At 38.6% G+C, this 18,475-nt stretch overlaps 1 protein-coding gene across 7 annotated transcripts in view; it reads left to right on the top strand.

The window, feature by feature from the left end:
• The window catches only part of LOC139749230 (uncharacterized), a 256,994-nt gene that overhangs the window by 227,148 nt on the left and 11,371 nt on the right, over positions 1-18,475 (top strand). For 4 of the 7 annotated variants that reach the window (XM_071662937.1, XM_071662938.1, XM_071662935.1 and 1 more), the window contains 3 exons: positions 3,041-3,091; positions 11,869-11,969; positions 16,100-16,232. In XM_071662937.1, coding sequence (XP_071519038.1) covers positions 3,041-3,091; positions 11,869-11,969; positions 16,100-16,232 — 285 coding nt within the window. The remainder of the gene's footprint in view (positions 1-3,040; positions 3,092-11,868; positions 11,970-16,099; positions 16,233-18,475) is intronic. The other 3 variants (XM_071662939.1, XM_071662936.1, XM_071662934.1) reach the window with 1 other exon arrangement.

Below are 18,475 nucleotides of genomic sequence, written 5' to 3'. Positions count from 1 at the left end.
CATTTGTCTTACATATTGAGAGAACTTTGCTGAGATGGTTTGATCATCTAAAAGGACTAACATCAAAGAGGTGTAAAGAGGATATACAAGTAGATTCTAAATAAAAGTCAGTTAGGAAATCCAAATCCCAGTAGATAAACATTATCCAGATATCTTAACTTCAGAAAATGTGGACTTAGAGGAGGTCGATACCTGTGTGAAAATCATGTGGAATGGCAACGATTTGTCCAAAGGCTACACTTGTATAGTCTATAAGTATGCCAGTAAATGGATCTTACTTTTTCTTCCCAACCTTCCTTTCCCTCCTCTATTATTGTATTCTTCCAGTATTATAGTTTGTGATCTGTAGAAATGGGCTATTGTAAGTGTTCATGTGCATCCAGATTTAGGATTTTATCAGCACCTTTCTTTAGAGGAGACAGTGATTTGCATAAGTTCGTTTAGGCTGATCCTGTCATGTACGACAGATGATGGATTTGCTCACAGTTTTTATGGGATATATCTCTCTGTTCATCTGTTTATCTGTCCATCTCTTTTCCATTATTCATTATTCTAGTTTACTGGGGTGGATCAGTTTTGTGCAGCCTATGCAACATCACACACGCAACCACAACCCATGCCATATGTGTTAAAGTGAAAGATGGACTTCCACATTCATAAAAGTACTTTTCACATGCTCACATTAGACAGTAAGTTGATCTGGAAAATAAGACCAATGTCTCCATTCACACCAAATTTATTCACAGATGTTCCCATTGCATCTGATCCCCAGTCATTTCTTTAGCATTATCATTCAGAGATTGTCATATCCCTAATCATTTTTCTTATTATAATCATACATCCCTTCTGTGGTCTAACTCCTTATGCCGTTTACTGTATTGCTATACATTTGATTGACTAACCTATTGTCTCTATCCTTGTAATTCCATATACTTTTTTTGATCCACATTCCATACATTGGGTCTCATGCTTATGGTGCAGTGTGAGAGCAAGTGCTTCATCATGCAAGCTTCTTACACACTTTACGTATAATCATTTTTCCCATTCACTAGTTCTCATTTCACCCCCAATTTTTCTCCCTTATGTGATTATACCTTCACATTCAGCTTTCCCACTACCAACCGTACTAAACTTTACCCCAAAGTATTTAAGCTAATCCACAACTTCTAGTTCTTCACATTGCAAACTGATCTTACAATTCAACCTCTCATCCCTTCAAAAGTTTGTGTTTTACATTTACTTTCATTCTCCTGTTTTATATATTACTTAGACTCGCTCACCATTCTCTCCAACTCTTGCTTTGATCAGTTGATAACACAGTATCATTTGGATACAACAAATGTAGCATCTTCCATTTTCCTTCTCCAAGATTAAGGATTAGGCCACAATCACCTCACATCACTCTAATCACACACAGTGCCCCATCCATAATGGTGTTATTTTGTTTATTTGTTTATAATTACCCCAGGATCAGTTTTGAAGAAGGAGCCTGGGTGTTACCCAGGACCTTTCCAAAGTTTCTTTCCGCCCAAGACTGTACTGCTTTCAGTAGCAAGGAAGTATAGACTCTTTTGTTGTAAGGAGTTCTTTGACAAGACTGCACTTCAGATGATACAGTCCTACCGAAGGCAACTTTCCATTCATGGTGTAATGTCAAGCAGTTGGAGTCCAATGATACTCATAAAGATATTGGAAACAGTATTCAGGGTAACATATATTCTTTACATACTAACATTTCTCTCAAAGTACTTATTCATACCACCACTTATCATGATGTATCCACTATTTCCATTATAAAAGACCATAGCATTCAAAAGTCTTCTATGCATACCATAAGGAGTCAAAAATTTCCATATTTATCATATGCCTTTTCTGAAGCTTTGATTGTTGCATACACCTTTTATGAGATATTTCTGTATTTTTCCAAAGAACATTTGTTCTCTGTATTCTTCCTTGTTCATTAGCATCCTTTGCATGGAGTACATGATCTTACATCTACAAAACTCACTTTCTTGCCTTCATGTGAGCTGAGTTTATTATCAGAAGGTGATATGCTTCAACTCTTTCCTCTGGACGGGGAGAGTTTATTCATCCTGTTGGAGATGCATCAGACAGTAGTCATGATTTTAACCTCTTGTTAGCATAGTGATTGAAAAGCCTTTCCTACCCCAAAAATTGTTTTCTTTTGGGGTTTCTGTGTTATGCTGAGTAAGCCATCATGCCTCAGTAGAAAGAAAAATTAACCAGGCAAAATGGGCTATTGATATGAAACAAAATGAGCACTCAGATAATATACATGATTAGTGGGTACATTTATTTTTTTGTTTTGTGACATGATTTCTACATAAATGTTTCCATTGATACATGAATTTATATCTTGTGTTTTAAGCAGTCATCACAAAACTATCACAATGATAGCTCATTTTTCTGGCTGTTCATTATACTGAAAAAGGGTAATAAATTCCATCAAGGTTCATCTACCTGTAATCAATGTGGCCTTTTTAGATGCAAACAGCAACAGTTATGCTGAAGAGAAAGCCACAACTGGAGCTTGGTTTTAATCTTGGCCTTGGGACTAGAAACACGTTTCCCAGTAAATAAGAAAGCCATAAGAACCTTGGGCACCCATATCAAATATATGTGTGTAAAGTGATCCTGTGTGAAGATGCAAGGCCTTTTGAAATTCTACTGATGTAGGTGCATTGAAATGAGAATGAGACAAAATTTGTATTAGCAGTTATCTCGCTGTATCATTTATTAGATTTATGAAGCTCAGCTTGGCAGTTTTGAATGTCTTTTTTTTTAATCTGACTTTTTTAGCAGATGTGTTGAATGCTCTGTTGTGACTAGAGCATGGCAGATATATTGTGATTGTGGTAGTAGTAACTCTTTGACATATTGATTGACTTGGTAGTGGTTGTGTGCACACATCGTTTCCTGTTTGAGCTGCATCAGTCACTTAGCAGCACGTAATCTGAGGTAACCACACACTTATCAATCACAGGCAGATCTGAAAACTGTTCCTTTTGCGTGACTTCAGATGAGATTGCTAGCGTGGCTGAACTTCCTGGCGGGAGATGCTGAAGAACAGGTAACGCAGTGTAGCTCTGTCAGATCTGATCAGTCTGGGTGAATAAATGGTTTCACACACTATTGTTGCTGCTGCTTGTACACCATGCTTACTTCAGCTTTATAGATATTATGTTTAGCGCACTTTGTGTGTGTCTTGTTAAGCACAGTCATTGCTTTTAGTGGAATGTATAAATAGTGTATTGTATTTTGTTTACATAGCTTTGTGAGGAGGATTGCAATCTTATGTTTTTTCTGTAATGCACATCTAGAAAATATATGCACGCAGATATGTATGTGTATAGACAGACATAGAGAAGGAAATACACAAAGCATTGATAACTAGCTGTTTCAGTTATTTAAAGATATAAAAGTTTGCTCACCTGTGCATTGTTACGTATGGCTGCAATGTAAGAAATTTAAGGTTTTAAACTTGACTGAGATTTCTATCAGGGAGATAAAGAAGATTTGTCTCAGGTTTAAGAATTCTTCAGAAGTGAGAATCAGTTACATATACTGTAAACTTCTGATTATCTGGTACTTGTACTATGAGTGAGATCATTTGTGCATGTCACCAAAAAGTCTCTCTCCTATACACTTTAGTACAGTAATAGTTTTTCAATCTTTTATTCTCTTATTTAGAAAATTATATAAATGTCAGACCCCAACCCCTCTCCCACCCCTTGTGACGTCTCTGACATGTCATGGGCACACAAGCAGAAAACAGATTTTTAAGTAATTGATAAACATGGGAGACATAGCTGCATCCTGTTGCATTTACAGCATAGGTTCATCTCTCATGTATGACATGAGAAAGCAGAAGGAAAAGTTATTGAAGTTCTGTGCTGAGGCAGCAAGGAAAACCATGAAAAATAGAAATTAGTCATGCAAGCTCAGGCTACAACCTTATAAATCAGAGTGGTTAAGCTAATGTAGTCCAAGGGTGTTTCTCATATAACCAGTGTTGACCCCTAGATGATAAAACATAACAAAGTTTCTGAAGTTTGTGTTTGTGAAAGAAGAAATGAAAATACTAGAATGTAAAATGCAAATACTAAAAGTGCCTAGAGATTATCAAGTACAATTAAATTACCATTGTGTGAGTAATTTCTGATAAACATGAATGCTAAAAGTTTATTCAGTGTTAAAAGTGATATACTATACTCAAATATGTTATAGATATTGTACAGTATTTAGTTCACCTGAGACAGGCATATGAACTCCATCATGGTTGATTGATGACTAATGAACGCTGTTCGTTTATCTATACAAACATATCATACAGCTAATTAAAAACTTTACTGTACTGTTGATAGACATCTTCAAGATTTTTGCATTATCAGTTTTTGTCAATTGTGTTGTACATTAGACACGAAGATATGATCAGAAGTACTCCAATTTTTATATCTGCAGACACCTTTATATGCTCTTGTATCTGGCAACCATCTGAGTGTTGACAAGTAAGAGTGAGTCTGTCACAGTAAGGAGTTTGTACAAATTATCTTGGTTATACTTAGTGAATGAGTGATATAAGTGAGTAACAAGGGAATGAATGCTTATATGAATGAATACTTGTTTATGAATGTATGATTCAGCTAACCGAATATGAATTTCGTGCTGAATTGAGAAATGAGAGAAATTCATTGGAAGTGGGAGACTGTTGGTCATCACGACAGTTAGTCACATGACTGTAGGGCACTAGTATATGGCAAGAAACTGATCTCATGACTGTTGGTCATTAAGTAACTCACTTTACATACACTTGACTACCACTCACTTCTTAAAGCTTCCTGATAAGCAGTTTTAATTTTCTAGTTATTGTACAGGATGAGAATGAGATACAAAAGAAATTTTTGTATTCTATGATGTAATAACAGCAGCAGCACAACAGGCAGGCTGGCTTGATGTGTTTTGAGCCTTTTCATCCACCAAATTGCTTGGGTAGCATGATCAGGATTTTCTTGCAGCAGTTACTAAAATATACCGAAATTGTTTAGCAGTCTGGAACATAGCTCATGTTTCTTGTATAATATATGTTTGATATGATCAAATTTGATTTGCATACTGTTTTCTTGGAACACATTTCCATGTAGATCAAGGGACCTAGTATGGACCTTTTGGTCAATGCAATTCTGCATTTATCTTTAGTTAATATTTCTGATTTTAGCAATAGTAATTTTTCTTATGATAATTCTGAAGCCCCTGTTAGTATGGAAAAATTGATCAATCTGTGTGACCTAGGTCCCCAAGGTGCCAGATTAACAAGAGAAAACTTATATATTATGATTAGTTATACAACTGCAGGACCCCTTATATGGGGCTTTTGCAGCTTCAAGATTATGTTCAAACCAGGAGCAGGGAAATGATAGACTCCTTTGGAGTGAGAAATTTCATGTTAAGACTGTACGCCTTTTTCTCAGCAAACAATAATACAACCTCACCGAAGATGACTTTTCACATGCAGAGTTCTGTACCACCATTCCTGTGGTCCCAGCTTGAAAAGCTCCATCAAAGGGATTCGTAGGACAACTCTGGTATTTGTTAAAGAAAATCCACTCTTATTGCATCCCTCCAGCCCTCACTCGTGAAGCATTCTGACTCATTCCAATGAAAACCTTTCTCTCAAAGCACACAGGAACATACTCTTGATACATTACTTGAAAATATGCCACAAACCAGTAACACCCCAAGACATGAAAGTCATGAAAAACCTACTCAAAATCCAGTCAGAACAACTGCCCACCCACTCCTCACTCCCTCTGATGCAAGCAGTGCAATGAAAACCTTTAAGGACTACGCTGCCACAGGCCTTGCCAGTTTTAAACTTCCACGTAAAGCACTATGGTCAATTTGCAATCCAATCCTTAAAGATACCTTAACTACTCCTGTTGCACAAAGATATTCCAAACATTTGGAAACTTGCCAGTATAATACCAATCCTGAAACCATACAAACCACTTCAGTCTGTAGTATATCCCAGTCCCTAGAATCCAAAGTCTCTGAAAAATTATCCACAACAGAGTAAATCAGAACATCCCACTCTCACCTACACAGCATGCCTTCAGACCAAAACACTACCACCACACTACACTCTAAGCTCCCACAGTATATCCTAGATAAACTTGACAAACCATAACCCCACTCTTGCACAGAACTAATGGCATTAGATATCAACAAAGCATTTGACAGGTCCCTAACACAGCCTTACACAAAAAATATTTTACACTATCCTTCACAATAAGGACAAAAAGTGATTGGCCTATTTCACAGCGGGCTGCCATGCCATAGTCACTCTTTAGTTTCACCTCTAAAACACTTATTCTGCAATGAGTTTCCCTAGGAACAGTTTCCTCTCCAATTCTCTTTCCTTTCTTCCCACACTACCTTCCATTATCTCAGGGAAACTTTTACGTGAATTCCTTTCATGTGCAGATGACCTCAGAATCACATTGCAACACCCTAACTCCACAGAAGTTGCATCAAACATGCAGCACTACATTATAAAGTTGGAACAATGGCTCACCCAGAACAGAATGTCTGCAACTCCGTGGAAGTCTGCATTCATTGTTTTAACCCCAGACAGACATGAATACAGCTAACACCCTCCAGTAACTTTGAATGGACAGTTTCTCCCAATGAACAAAACACCATTCCTGGTATCACATACAACACACACAACATTCACTCCCCAGCCAAGTAACATAAACACAAAAGTAACGCAAATTAAATGCCCTTAGAGCATTAAATGGCACCATATTTGGACAAGAAAGAGAATCCCTCAACATCTAATACAAAGAGTTTATCTGCTTCACTTAAAGCTGTATTTCACTTCTGGGGTTAAGATATGCTTCTCTTGCTAGGTGTTCTGTCCTCTCTAAAAGCAAATATAACATAGCTGCAAATCACATGAAATAGTGCACTTACAACAAGCACTGGCTGCTGCATAGCTGCAAATCACATGAAATAGTGCACTCAGAACAAGCACTGGCTGCCTGGCAATGAAAAACACTAAAAACACTCCAAATATATACCCACCTCAGCATGCTTGGCACCCAATTCTATGCAATAACACTAGATCCTTCCCACCCAACCACCTTGTTTAACTAACGACCAACCTTCAGGTAGAAATAAAAAGCTTATCCGTGCATCACACTTCATCATTCACCACCCCAATAAATGTAACTCCGACAAGACATGTACACCCTGAAATAACCCAACAAGGACTAACCAGATGACGTGATAAAACACATACACCCTGAAATAACCCAACAGGGACTAAAGAAATGACCTCCCAACTCGATTATAAACTCCAACTCCCATTATAAACCACACCCTCCAGACAAATGCAAGTCACACACTCCTGTATATTCCCTGGACATCATCCATCACTACAGCACTACAAACACATTTCATCATATGCCAAGACCCGTATGCCCATCTCAAGACTCTTCATGCCCATGATGCAAATACCACAAAGGAGACACTGAACACATAATACTCAGTTGCCCTGCACTCTCTGCATATAACACACACATTGCTGCATTTTATGAGCTTTGTTCCTTACTTATGGATGTGGCTAGCTTCTTGAGTGCTGCAGAGCCTCATAAGGTTAGAAGGGACTCGTGGGAAGGTCTCTGTGGCCTGGATGTGGATAGGGAGCTGTGGTTTAGGTGCACATGACAGCTAGAGACTGAGTGTGAACGAATGTGGCCTTTTTTGTCTGTTTTCCTGGCGCTACCTCGCTGAAGAAGGGGATAGATAGGGGAGAAAGAACACTTCCCACATATTCCCTATGTGTTGTAGAAGGTGATGAAAGGGGCGGGAGCATGAGGGCTGGAAATCCTCCCCACCAGTTTTTCTGTTTCCAAAAGCAGGAACAGAGAACAGAGCCAAGTGAGGATTTTTCCTCTAAGGCTCAGCCCTCTGTTCTTGATGCTACCTTGCTAACATTGGAAATGGCAAGTATTATAAAGAAAATATGAAAAAAAATACTTCTTTTCTTTCATACTATTCGCCATTTCCCGCATTAGCGAGGTAGCGTTAAGAACAGAGGACTGGGCCTTTGAGGGAATATCCTCATCTGGCCCCCTTCTCTGTTCCTTCTTTGGGGGAAAAAAAAAAAGAGGGGAGGATTTCCAGCCCCCCGCTCCCTTCCCTTTTAGTCGCCTTCTATGACACGCAGGGAATACGTGGGAAGTATTCTTTCTCCCCTATCCTCATGGGGGGATATATGTACATACACGTCCACACATGCACATATACATACCTATACATCTCAACGTATCTTTCTTTTTTTCTTTCAAACTATTCGCCATTTCCCGCATTAGCGAGGTAGTGCTAAGAACAGAGGACTGGGCCTTTGATGGAATTCCCTCACCTGGCCCAATTCTCTGTTCCTTCTTTTGGAAAATTAAAAAATTAAAAAAACGAGAGGGGAGGATTTCCAGCCCCCCGCTCCCTCCCCTTTTAGTCGCCTTCTACGACGTGCAGGGAATACATGGGAAGTATTCTTTCTCCCCTATCCCCAGGGATACATATATATATATATATATATATATATACACAGACATATACCTATATACACTTATACATGATTCATACTGTCTGCCCTTATTCATTGCCATTGCCACCCTGCCACACATGAGATGACGACCCCCTCCCCCGCATGTGTGCGAGGTAGCACTAAGAAAAGACAACAAAGGCCACATTCGTTCTCACTCAGTCTCTAGCTGTCATGTATAATGCACTGAAACTACAGCTCCCTTTCCACATCCAGGCCCCACAGAACTTTCCATGGTTTACCCCAGATGCTTCACATGCCCTGGTTCAATCCATTGACAGCACATCCACCCCGGTATACCACATTGTTCCAATTCACTCTATTCCTTGCATGCCTTTCACCCTCCTGCATGTTCAGGCCCCGATCACTCAAACTCTTTTTCATCCATCTTTCCACCTCCAATATGTATATGTATATATATATATATATATATATATATATATATATATATATATATATATATATATATATATATATAGATTATCCCTGGGAATAGGGGGAAAGAATACTTCCCACGTATTCCCTGCATGTCGTAGAAGGCGACTAAAAGGGGAGGGAGCGGGGGGCTGGAAATCCTCCCCTCTCGTTTTTTTTTTTTTTTTTTTTTTTTTTTTTTTTTTCCCAAAAGAAGGAACAGAGAAGGGGGCTAGGTGAGGATATTCCCCCAAAGGCCTAGTCCTCTGTTCTTAAGGCTACCTCGCTAACGCGGGAAATGGCAAATAGTTTGGAAAAAAAAAAATATATATATATATATATATATATATATATCTTTCTTTTTTCTTTCAAACTGTTCGCCATTTCCCGTGTTAGCGAGGTAGCATTAAGAACAGAGGACTGGGCCTTTGAGGGAATATCCTCACCTGGCCCCATTCTCTGTTCCTTCTTTTGGAAAATGAAAAAAAAAAACGAGAAGGAAGGATTTCCAGCCCCCCGCTCCCTCCCCTTTTAGTCACCTTCTACGACACGCAGGGAATACGTGGGAAGTATTCTTTCTCCCCTATCCCCAGGGATAATATATATATCTAGAAGGCGACTAAAAGGGGAGGGAGTGGGGGGCTGGAAATCCTCCCCTCTCTCTCTTTTTTTTTTTTTTTTCCATGTGCACTCAAATTGTTTTTCACTCCATCCTTCCATCTCCAGTTTGGTCTCCCCCATCTATGCACATCCGGTTCCAACTTATATCTTCTTTGTCAACCTCTCCTCACCCACTCTCTCCATATGCCCAAACCATTTCAGCTCATTCTCTCAATCATGCTTCTTATTACCACTAATTCATGCCCCTTGAACCTTTTCTAATGTTATGAAATTCCCACAGCATTCAGGAAGCTGGTCATGTCCACCGGGCTTGAACATAGGTCATAAAGTGTTGTAATGTTGGTTGTGTATCTATGTGGGGAACTGAGTAGTAAGTATTCAGTGTCTTCACTGTGGTTGTTGCATCGTGGGCATGAAGGATTCTGAGATGTGTTGAATCAGTGTTTACAGTAATGCAAGGATGGGTGATGTCCAGAGCATAAACAGGAAAGTATAACTCATGTTTCTCCAGGGAGTGCAGTTACAGATGGATGTATATTGTGTGTCTCTTGGGATGGTGTTTAAGACTGAGCTGGGAGGGCAAATCTTTTGTGCTTGTCTTTTCATTTCAGTTTGAATGTGCTTTGTTGGTGTTAAATTTTGCTGGGAGTGGGGGTACCTGTGAATAGAGGATGGTGAATTGTGAGGCAGATAAACTTTTTATTTCTGCTTGGGGGTTGATGGTTAGTTATGGAGTGGATTGTGTGGGAGGAGTCTCTTGCTTTTGCAAAGGTCTGAGTGCTGAGAATGTTGAGGTGGAACTGTATTGAGAGGATCTTTGTTTCTTTGTGTAAGTAATGAGTTTATAGATGATAGTTTCCTCATTCACTCATGACACTGCCAATCTCCCAGACCTCATATATTATCCATTTTGTTTCTATGAAGAATGGGAATATGGAAAATGACCAGTAAATAAGTGATGTCACTTGAACCCATGAAAGATTATAAGTGCAGTTTTAGGAGCTTTAGCTTCATGCTGTATTGAGGTATATGTAGATATGTGGCAGCATTTTAGTTTATACACTTTGTCCAAAGTTCCTCAATCACTACACAAGCATTAAAGATTATTGATGACAAAAGCATGTTCAGCATACTTTTTGTTGCTTGCTACCTTTTGTCACTGATGGAGTAAAAAGAATCTCATTTGAATTGCAGTGAATTTTCTGTCACAGCTTAGAGTAAACCAGGAATTTAAAGTCAGATGTCTGTAAGGGAACAATGGAAAGATATTGTAACTTTGGGCTGTGGGCACAGGCAAGATAATAACCAGAGGCACTGAAGACTGCCAGTATTTCACATATGCTTGCATTAAATATGATTGATGTTTGAAAGAGATGTTGGACTTGGTTCACACATGAATAGCTTTTAGATATCTGTATACTGATGAATTTACGTTGGATGCTTTTAAAAATCTTGCTGTTCATCTTGTTAAAAAACTTCGTTTGTATTTGTCAGTAATGTAGTAACCAGTTTTACATAATACACCTTTATCCTTGTGTTTCCTAAGAGAAAACCATAAGTTTGAGTATTTTTTTAAATGTGGGTATTATGTATGTTTCTGAAATTTTGTTTGGGATGTGGCAGGGCATGTGTTCAAAAGAGACTTTTGGCATTAATGAAGTCTCTTATGTAGTATATCCTGTAGTTTCTTCATTCAGGTTCAGTAGAGTTGGCAGTACTAGTCACTTACAGACTGAATATGTACATGAGTATTGTTTTATTGCTCTTATAATTTAAGCCATTATAGATTGATGAAATGAAGGTTTATGTAGCTGCTTTTAGCTAGGTTTTTGAGAAATGTACATCTTGATATGAGATACAGTAAAAGATTTGGTTGGCAAATAAGTAATGTTTGATCTGCATATGTGCCTAGACAGTTTAGTATGATAATTTATTATGAACACTTTTCATGTTTCATAAAAATGACTGATTTCTTGTTTGCTCATTTTATAGTGTTATAGCTTTTAGCTTTATTTATTAGATGATAAGGTGATGATAATCAGCTTTCATGTATTGGAAATAGTTTATAATTATTTTATTCATATAGCATTTTTTTATGGTTGACCTTTCATTTGAATTTAGATAAGATAATTAGTATTGCTAAAATATATCTACATGTGTGATTCTCTTTAATGCACAGTCCTTGAAGTGTTGGCTTTTTCCAGGTGTCAGTGTCATCAACAGGGGAAGATGGCAGGGAGGTGGCTAAGATGGTTCTTGACCATGAAGGCAACCCTGAATGGAAATGTAATTCTTGTGATTTTAGGTAAGGTAACAGGTATTTTTATATCCATTTAGACTATTTTTAAATGACATAGATTTTATCGTCCATATTTTCATTTCGTGAGATGCCCTCCAAGACATCAGTAATATGACTTAACCTTGTGTAAATGATATAACCATGAAGCCAGCTTGGATAATATGCTGTTCCATCAGTTTTATATGTCACTATAAATCCAAAATAAATCCAGGAAACATAAGAAGAAATTAATGTATAGAATGTACCTCATAGATTGTCAAGGGGCCAAAGCCTGAAAAACAGTTCTACATCACTTGAAGCATTGCTCCCATTGCATATTCTTTCCAAACACAACTTCAAGAAGCTGTACATAGATAACTATTACTGCCCCTACCGAACTATTTTCTATACTATGACTAGACTTCACTTAATCATCTCTATTTAACACTTTGGAAGTTTGTATTAGGATGAAAGTGTGATGACTATCAGACACTTAATTTTGTACTTAATCATGCATCATATACTTCCATTTATGTCACATATTGATACCCCATACTTGTTTCCCACTCCTTTACTTCACCTGTCCTCTCCTTTTCTGTTTGATTATCATACCATATAGTGAGAGAAAAATTTTGTAACTCATTTTTGGTGCTGTGTTGTGCATGGGTGATATGATTTTTTTATGATTTTTTTTCACAATTATCTATAGTATTTTGATTTGTTATCGCAAGCAAATCATTTTTACTCCATATTACATTAGATGATTTGTTACTGTGCCATGCACTTTGTACAAATAATCATTTCATTTGTACCAGCAGTTTACTGTTAAGGTGATTTTTTGGTATAATTTTTGTTTTATTTTGAAGAATCCATGTATACCCTAATTTTTTAGTCTTTTTTGCTACTTATAATGAAATTAACAATAATTGAGTTTAATCAAGGTAGCTTGTGTTGCCTTCTTCCATGTAATGCATAGTTATCATCACAATTTTTCTGTTCACTTACTTGTTGCACTGTTTTAAAGTGCTTTTCTAGTGTTACTTCATGCATTTAACAAATATTTGTCTTCCTTGCATAACATTTTGTGCTTCATAGAAAAGTTTAAATATGTTTTAGCATAGGTTTCAGCCCTTATTTCCTACCTCTACCTTACACTTGATTATAAGAATTTTCTGTACAAGGGTACAGCTTAGTTTTCACTTGTCTCAGTTCTTTCGTGCTTTATACTTAGTTATGTAAACTTTTTAATCTTAAAAACTCTTTTTATTTTATAACAGTGATTAGAATATTCATATCTGAAATCTGTGTAACCCTTTTATGCCTATAGATGTAATTCTTTTTTATAGTTTAATACTTTTAAAAAAGATTGAGCTCTACTAGATAGGGTATAACTTGTATCTCTCCCTGAAAAGTTTTCTGCTTTGTGTGGGTAATCAGTGACCAACTTATATCTGTTACAAGATTTAGAAAAACAAGCAGATTCAGACCCTCTGGGCCCTCGTCTTCTCACTCTGTGGGCCCACTATCCAGGTGGGCATTGACCTCTAGACTTACCGTGTCGGTGGAAAGAAATGACACCTACAATGAAAACGAACACCAAATTAGGGAAATAGGGAAAAAAAATGATCAATCAGGGTATTTTCATTCATCCTAATACTTCGTGATGTCTCCTCTGAGCGTCCTATTTTTTTCAAGACGGTCTGGCATGCTCCTGGCCAAGGATCTGAAGTATTCTTTGTCAATATTTTTCCACACCTTGGTGATTGCTTCTTTTAGGCGTGGGATGGACGTCTTCAGGATAAGGGATAATTTATGCTTGGTGTGTGCCCAGGCATTCTCAATCGGGTTGAGATCTGGGGAATTTCCCGGTCACTCGAGCACTTCAATGTTTGTGTCCTCCAGCCACTTTTTTACGAGGTCTGAGCCATGACAAGGGGCCCCGTCATGCATAAACACGCCTTCAGGCCGATGAAGGTCATAGAAATGGTGCATGTGATCCTTCAGCACATCCAAATAATTTGCAGCACGCATTGTCTCGTTTTTAGGGAGAAAAGATAAGTCCCCAGCTCCGTTGGCGCCACTGAAAATTCCCCAAATCATCTCTGAAGGAGGGTGTTTGACGACTTTTGTGGTGTATCTAGGATGGTAGCAGTTGGAGTTTGGGCTTTGGCAGCAGCGCTTAACACAAACATGGCACTGTCTTGAAGGTCGATTCATCAGAGAAACAGGCCTGCATCCATTTCTCTGGGGTGCAGTCTTGGTATCTTTGTGCAAATTGAAGTCTACGGCGCTTCATGCCGGCTGTTACCAGTGGCTTCACTGCTGCGTGTCGTGACGGGAGGTGGAGGCGATGCTGCAAGCATTCGCGATTGGTGCGGGTAGCAACGTTTCCTAGCAGCTTGGGGTACATTTTCTTGAGTTCTGTTGACGTAATAAATGGGTTTTTCAACACTTCACGCTGTAGGATATTGTCTGTCTTCTGAGAGGTTTTTCATGGCCTCCCAGAGCGTGGTTTAGGGGCCAGAACATGGTTGGGGCGAGTGCCCTGCCAGCAGCGAGAAGCCTCAAGACGGTCGACCAAGAACTTCCAATTCGGGCAAAAATATCTTTAATGGAGACGTTTTCCTCCCTCAAAGTGAGGATGGGACCTCTCCTCCTATGACGTCATGGTTCAACCCATATTTACTGATGTGGGGCACTATGGGGACACGAAATAGCGTTGGGCGATATCTGGGAGGTAGCACAGGCAGGAGTGCTGAAATGATATGTCCACACACCACAGAGTTTACAGGCAAGTGGGGCAGTCAGTCGCCCTGGGCTACGCTCAAGGCGTGAAAACATTCCAGATGTCACCAGAGAGAGCCACCACTAACATAAGGTGGTTTGTAGCGGCTTTTTTGAGAAGTATTTTCCATTGCGTTTCAGTGGGATGTGTCATTCCTTTCCGCCGACACTGTATACTGACACTAAGTAGCTGTTCCAATAATAAATCCTTGTTGTGTTGTGTTGGAGAATATGATGGGTTTTTTCATTGGTATAATTACTCGCCCATACCTTTTCCCTTGTCATACCTCCCATGTTGCTGGCACAATCTTTCCACTGAACAATATAATGTAGTTTCCTTTCCTTCATCCCTCTCTTTTCTTTTGTGAAAAACCAGTTGTCAGTGGATGGTGGAAGTGGCAGCTACTTTATGCTTCTTCAGCTTCGCACTGTAACTTCATAGGTTTGAATAGATAGCTATATGGTCATTGGGTCCCTCTGAGTAAGGATCTGTTGACCTCATATATTTTCTGATGGTCAGATGACGTGAAAATAAGGATGCATTTCTTTTTGGGGGTTGAATGATATTTTAACCCCATCATGGAGCAAATGCTTTCTTAGTATCCCTTAGACTGTACCTGAATTGGAGAAATAATTTTTCATTAGTGAAACCCAACATTTTTTATAAATAGTGCTTGAGGATTCAAAGAATGTTCAGTTGTGATATAATGATAACTTGTTTTTGATTACTTAATTGTGCAGTGTGAGGAGGGACTTTCACACTCATGAATGTCATCTCTTAAAGTTTCTTTTGTATCACACAATCTTTTAGACTTACTCATGATATTTGTATTTGCAGTTTTCTCCTGTTGAAGCATTTGTTCCCATCTTTTGTAAATTGCTCTATTTTCCTGGTGTGTCCTCTTATTTGACCTAGCATTTCCAATTTTGAAGAATTGTATAATATTCACTTCATCAAATCTTTCAGAAATGTTTTATTCATATTCTTGTCTGCTCTCCTCCCTATCTCATCAAATAAATGTATTCCATTGCTCCTAACCTCTCTCTTTAGCTTAGGTCCCTTACTTTTGGTACAACCTTGTTTTGCACCTGCCAGAACCTTCTGCTACAGATCATAGAATCCTTTTTCAAGTGGATGACAGAAGTATGTAGTGTATGCTGGTCATTTTGTCAATTAATGTATTAGGATTGTAAATGAAAACGAAGTAAGGTTATAAATGGAGAGAACTGCATGTGACACCTCACAAGAAACTGGTATAGGATGTCCAAACAAGTTTTTTTTTTAAAAGATTCCTTTGTATGTTTCATATTTTTTATTCATTATTTGATCCTGTCTCAGTTCACATAATTAGTTTTTTCTTTACACCTTATAGGGACAGTGAACGTGAAACAGTAGTGCAGCATGTACGTCTTGCTCATGCACGAAATGGCCCTGTGTCCCTCTTACATGCTGTCCACCGCTGTGATGTTTGCGGCTATGCTGCTGGTACCAAAAGAGCTGTACAGGTATGACTGATAGGACTTTTCCTTAGTTTTAGATCATGGAAGTGAAAAGTAGGAGTAACTTGAGGAAATTAACTAATGTTTAGAACTTTTTGTGATCTTCAGCAAAAATTTGTTGTAGACTATGACTAAATAGTTTAAAATTTAATTTTTTCCTTTTGTTGGCTTCATTACTTACTATGTTGTAGTATGATCAGTTTTTGATATTTTCATATAATTTATGTGGATTTTTTTATTAATCATGAATAGGAAGATGCCTTCTTTCTCTGTATGAAGTGATTAGTTAGTGTTCAGAGAGCATTTTGAGTGAGTGACTTGTCTAGCAAAGATTTGTTGTAGACTATGACTAAATAGTTTAAAATTTAATTTTTTCCTTTTGTTGGCTTCATTACTTACTATGTTGTAGTATGATCAGTTTTTGACATTTTCATATAATTTATGTGGATTTTTTTATTAATCATGAATAGGAAGATGCCTTCTTTCTCTGTATGAAGTGATTAGTTAGTGTTCAGAGAGCATTTTGAGTGAGTGACTTGTCTAGCTGAGACTATTACCAGAAACAAAATTTTTGGTTATACCCAGCTAGCAAGAGCAGTTATGAGACCTTTAGACAAGTATGTAAACAGATGTATTTATCTATTTATTATAATTAATCTCTGTTTCCTGCATCAGTGAGATAGCGCAAGGAAACAGATGAAGAATGGCCCATCCACTCAATATAGACACATATATGTATTTTCTTTCTTTTCTTTCTAACTATTCGCCATTTCCCGCATTAGCGAGGTAGCGTTAAGAACAGAGGACTGGGCCTTTGAGGGAATATTCTCACCTAGCCTCCTTCTCTGTTCCTTCTTTTAGAAAATTAAAAAAAAAACGAGAGGGGAGGATTTCCAGCCCTTGCTCCCTCCCCTTTTTGTCGCCTTCTACGACATGCAGGGAATCTGTGGCAAGTATTCTTTCTATCCTATCCCCAGGGACTGAATGAGAAAAAGAGCAAGGTTATTAGGTACAGTAGGGTTGAGAGACAAGTCAGCTGGAAGGTAAGTTTAAATGGAGAAAAACTGGAGGAAGTGAAGTGTTTTGGATATCTGGGAGTGGATTTGGCAGCGGAAGTGAATCATAGGGTGGGGGAGGGGGCAAAAGTTCTAGGAGCATTGAAGAATGTGTGGAAGTCATGAACATTATCTCGGAAAGCAAAAATGGGTATGTTTGAAGGAATAGTGATTCCAACAATGTTGTATGGTTGCGAGGCATGGGCTATGGATAGAGTTGTGCGGAGGAGGGTGGATGTGCTGGAAATGAGATTTTTGAGGACAATAAGTGGTGTGAGTGGTTTGATCGAGTAAGTAATAATAGGGTAAGAGAGATGTGTGGTAATAAAAAGAGTGTGGTTGAGAGAGCAGAAGAGGGTGTTTTGAAATGGTTTGGTATCATGGAGAGAATGAGTGAGGAAAAATTAACCAAGAGAATTTATGTGTCAGAGGTGGAGGGAACGAGGAGAAGTGGGAGACCAAATTGGCGGTGGAAAGATGGAGTGAAAAAGATTTTGAGTGATCGGGGCCTGAACATGCAGGAGGGTGAAAGGCGTGCAAGGGATTGAGTGAATTGGAATGATGTGGTATACTGGGGCCGACGTGCAGTCAATTGATTGAACCAGGGCATGTGAAGCATCTTGGGTAAACCATGGAAAGTTGTGTGGGGCCTGGATGTGGAAAGGGAGTCGTGGTTTCGGTGCATTATTACATGACAGCTAGAGACTGAGTGTGAACGAATGGGGCCTTTGTTGTCTTCTCCTAGCTCTACCTCGCACACATGCGGGGGGAGGGGGATGTTATTTCATGTGTGGCTAGGTGGCGATGGGAATGAATAAAGGCAGACCGTATGAATTATGTACATGTGTATATATGTATATGTGTGTGTGTATATATATGTATACGTTGAGATGTATAGGTATGTATATGTGCATGTGTGGATGTGTATGCATATACATGTGTATGTGGGTGGGTTGGGCCATTCTTTCGTCTGTTTCCTTGCGCTACCTCGTTGACGCAGGAGACAGCGACAAAGCAAAATAAGTAAATGAATATATAGGGATAGGGGATTAAGAATACTTCCCACGTATTCCCTGCGTGTCGTAGAAGGCGACTAAAAGGGGAGGGAGCAGGGGGCTGGAAATCCTCCCCCTCTTGTTTTTTTTTTTTTTTTTTTTTTTTCCAAAAGAAGGAACAGAGGGGGCCAGTTGAGGA

The sequence above is a fragment of the Panulirus ornatus genome, chromosome 6 (genome assembly GCF_036320965.1).
Source record: "Panulirus ornatus isolate Po-2019 chromosome 6, ASM3632096v1, whole genome shotgun sequence".
NCBI lineage: Eukaryota > Metazoa > Arthropoda > Malacostraca > Decapoda > Palinuridae > Panulirus > Panulirus ornatus.
The sequence above is the reverse complement of the archived record's forward strand: the minus strand, read 5'-3'. Positions and strand labels throughout refer to the sequence as shown.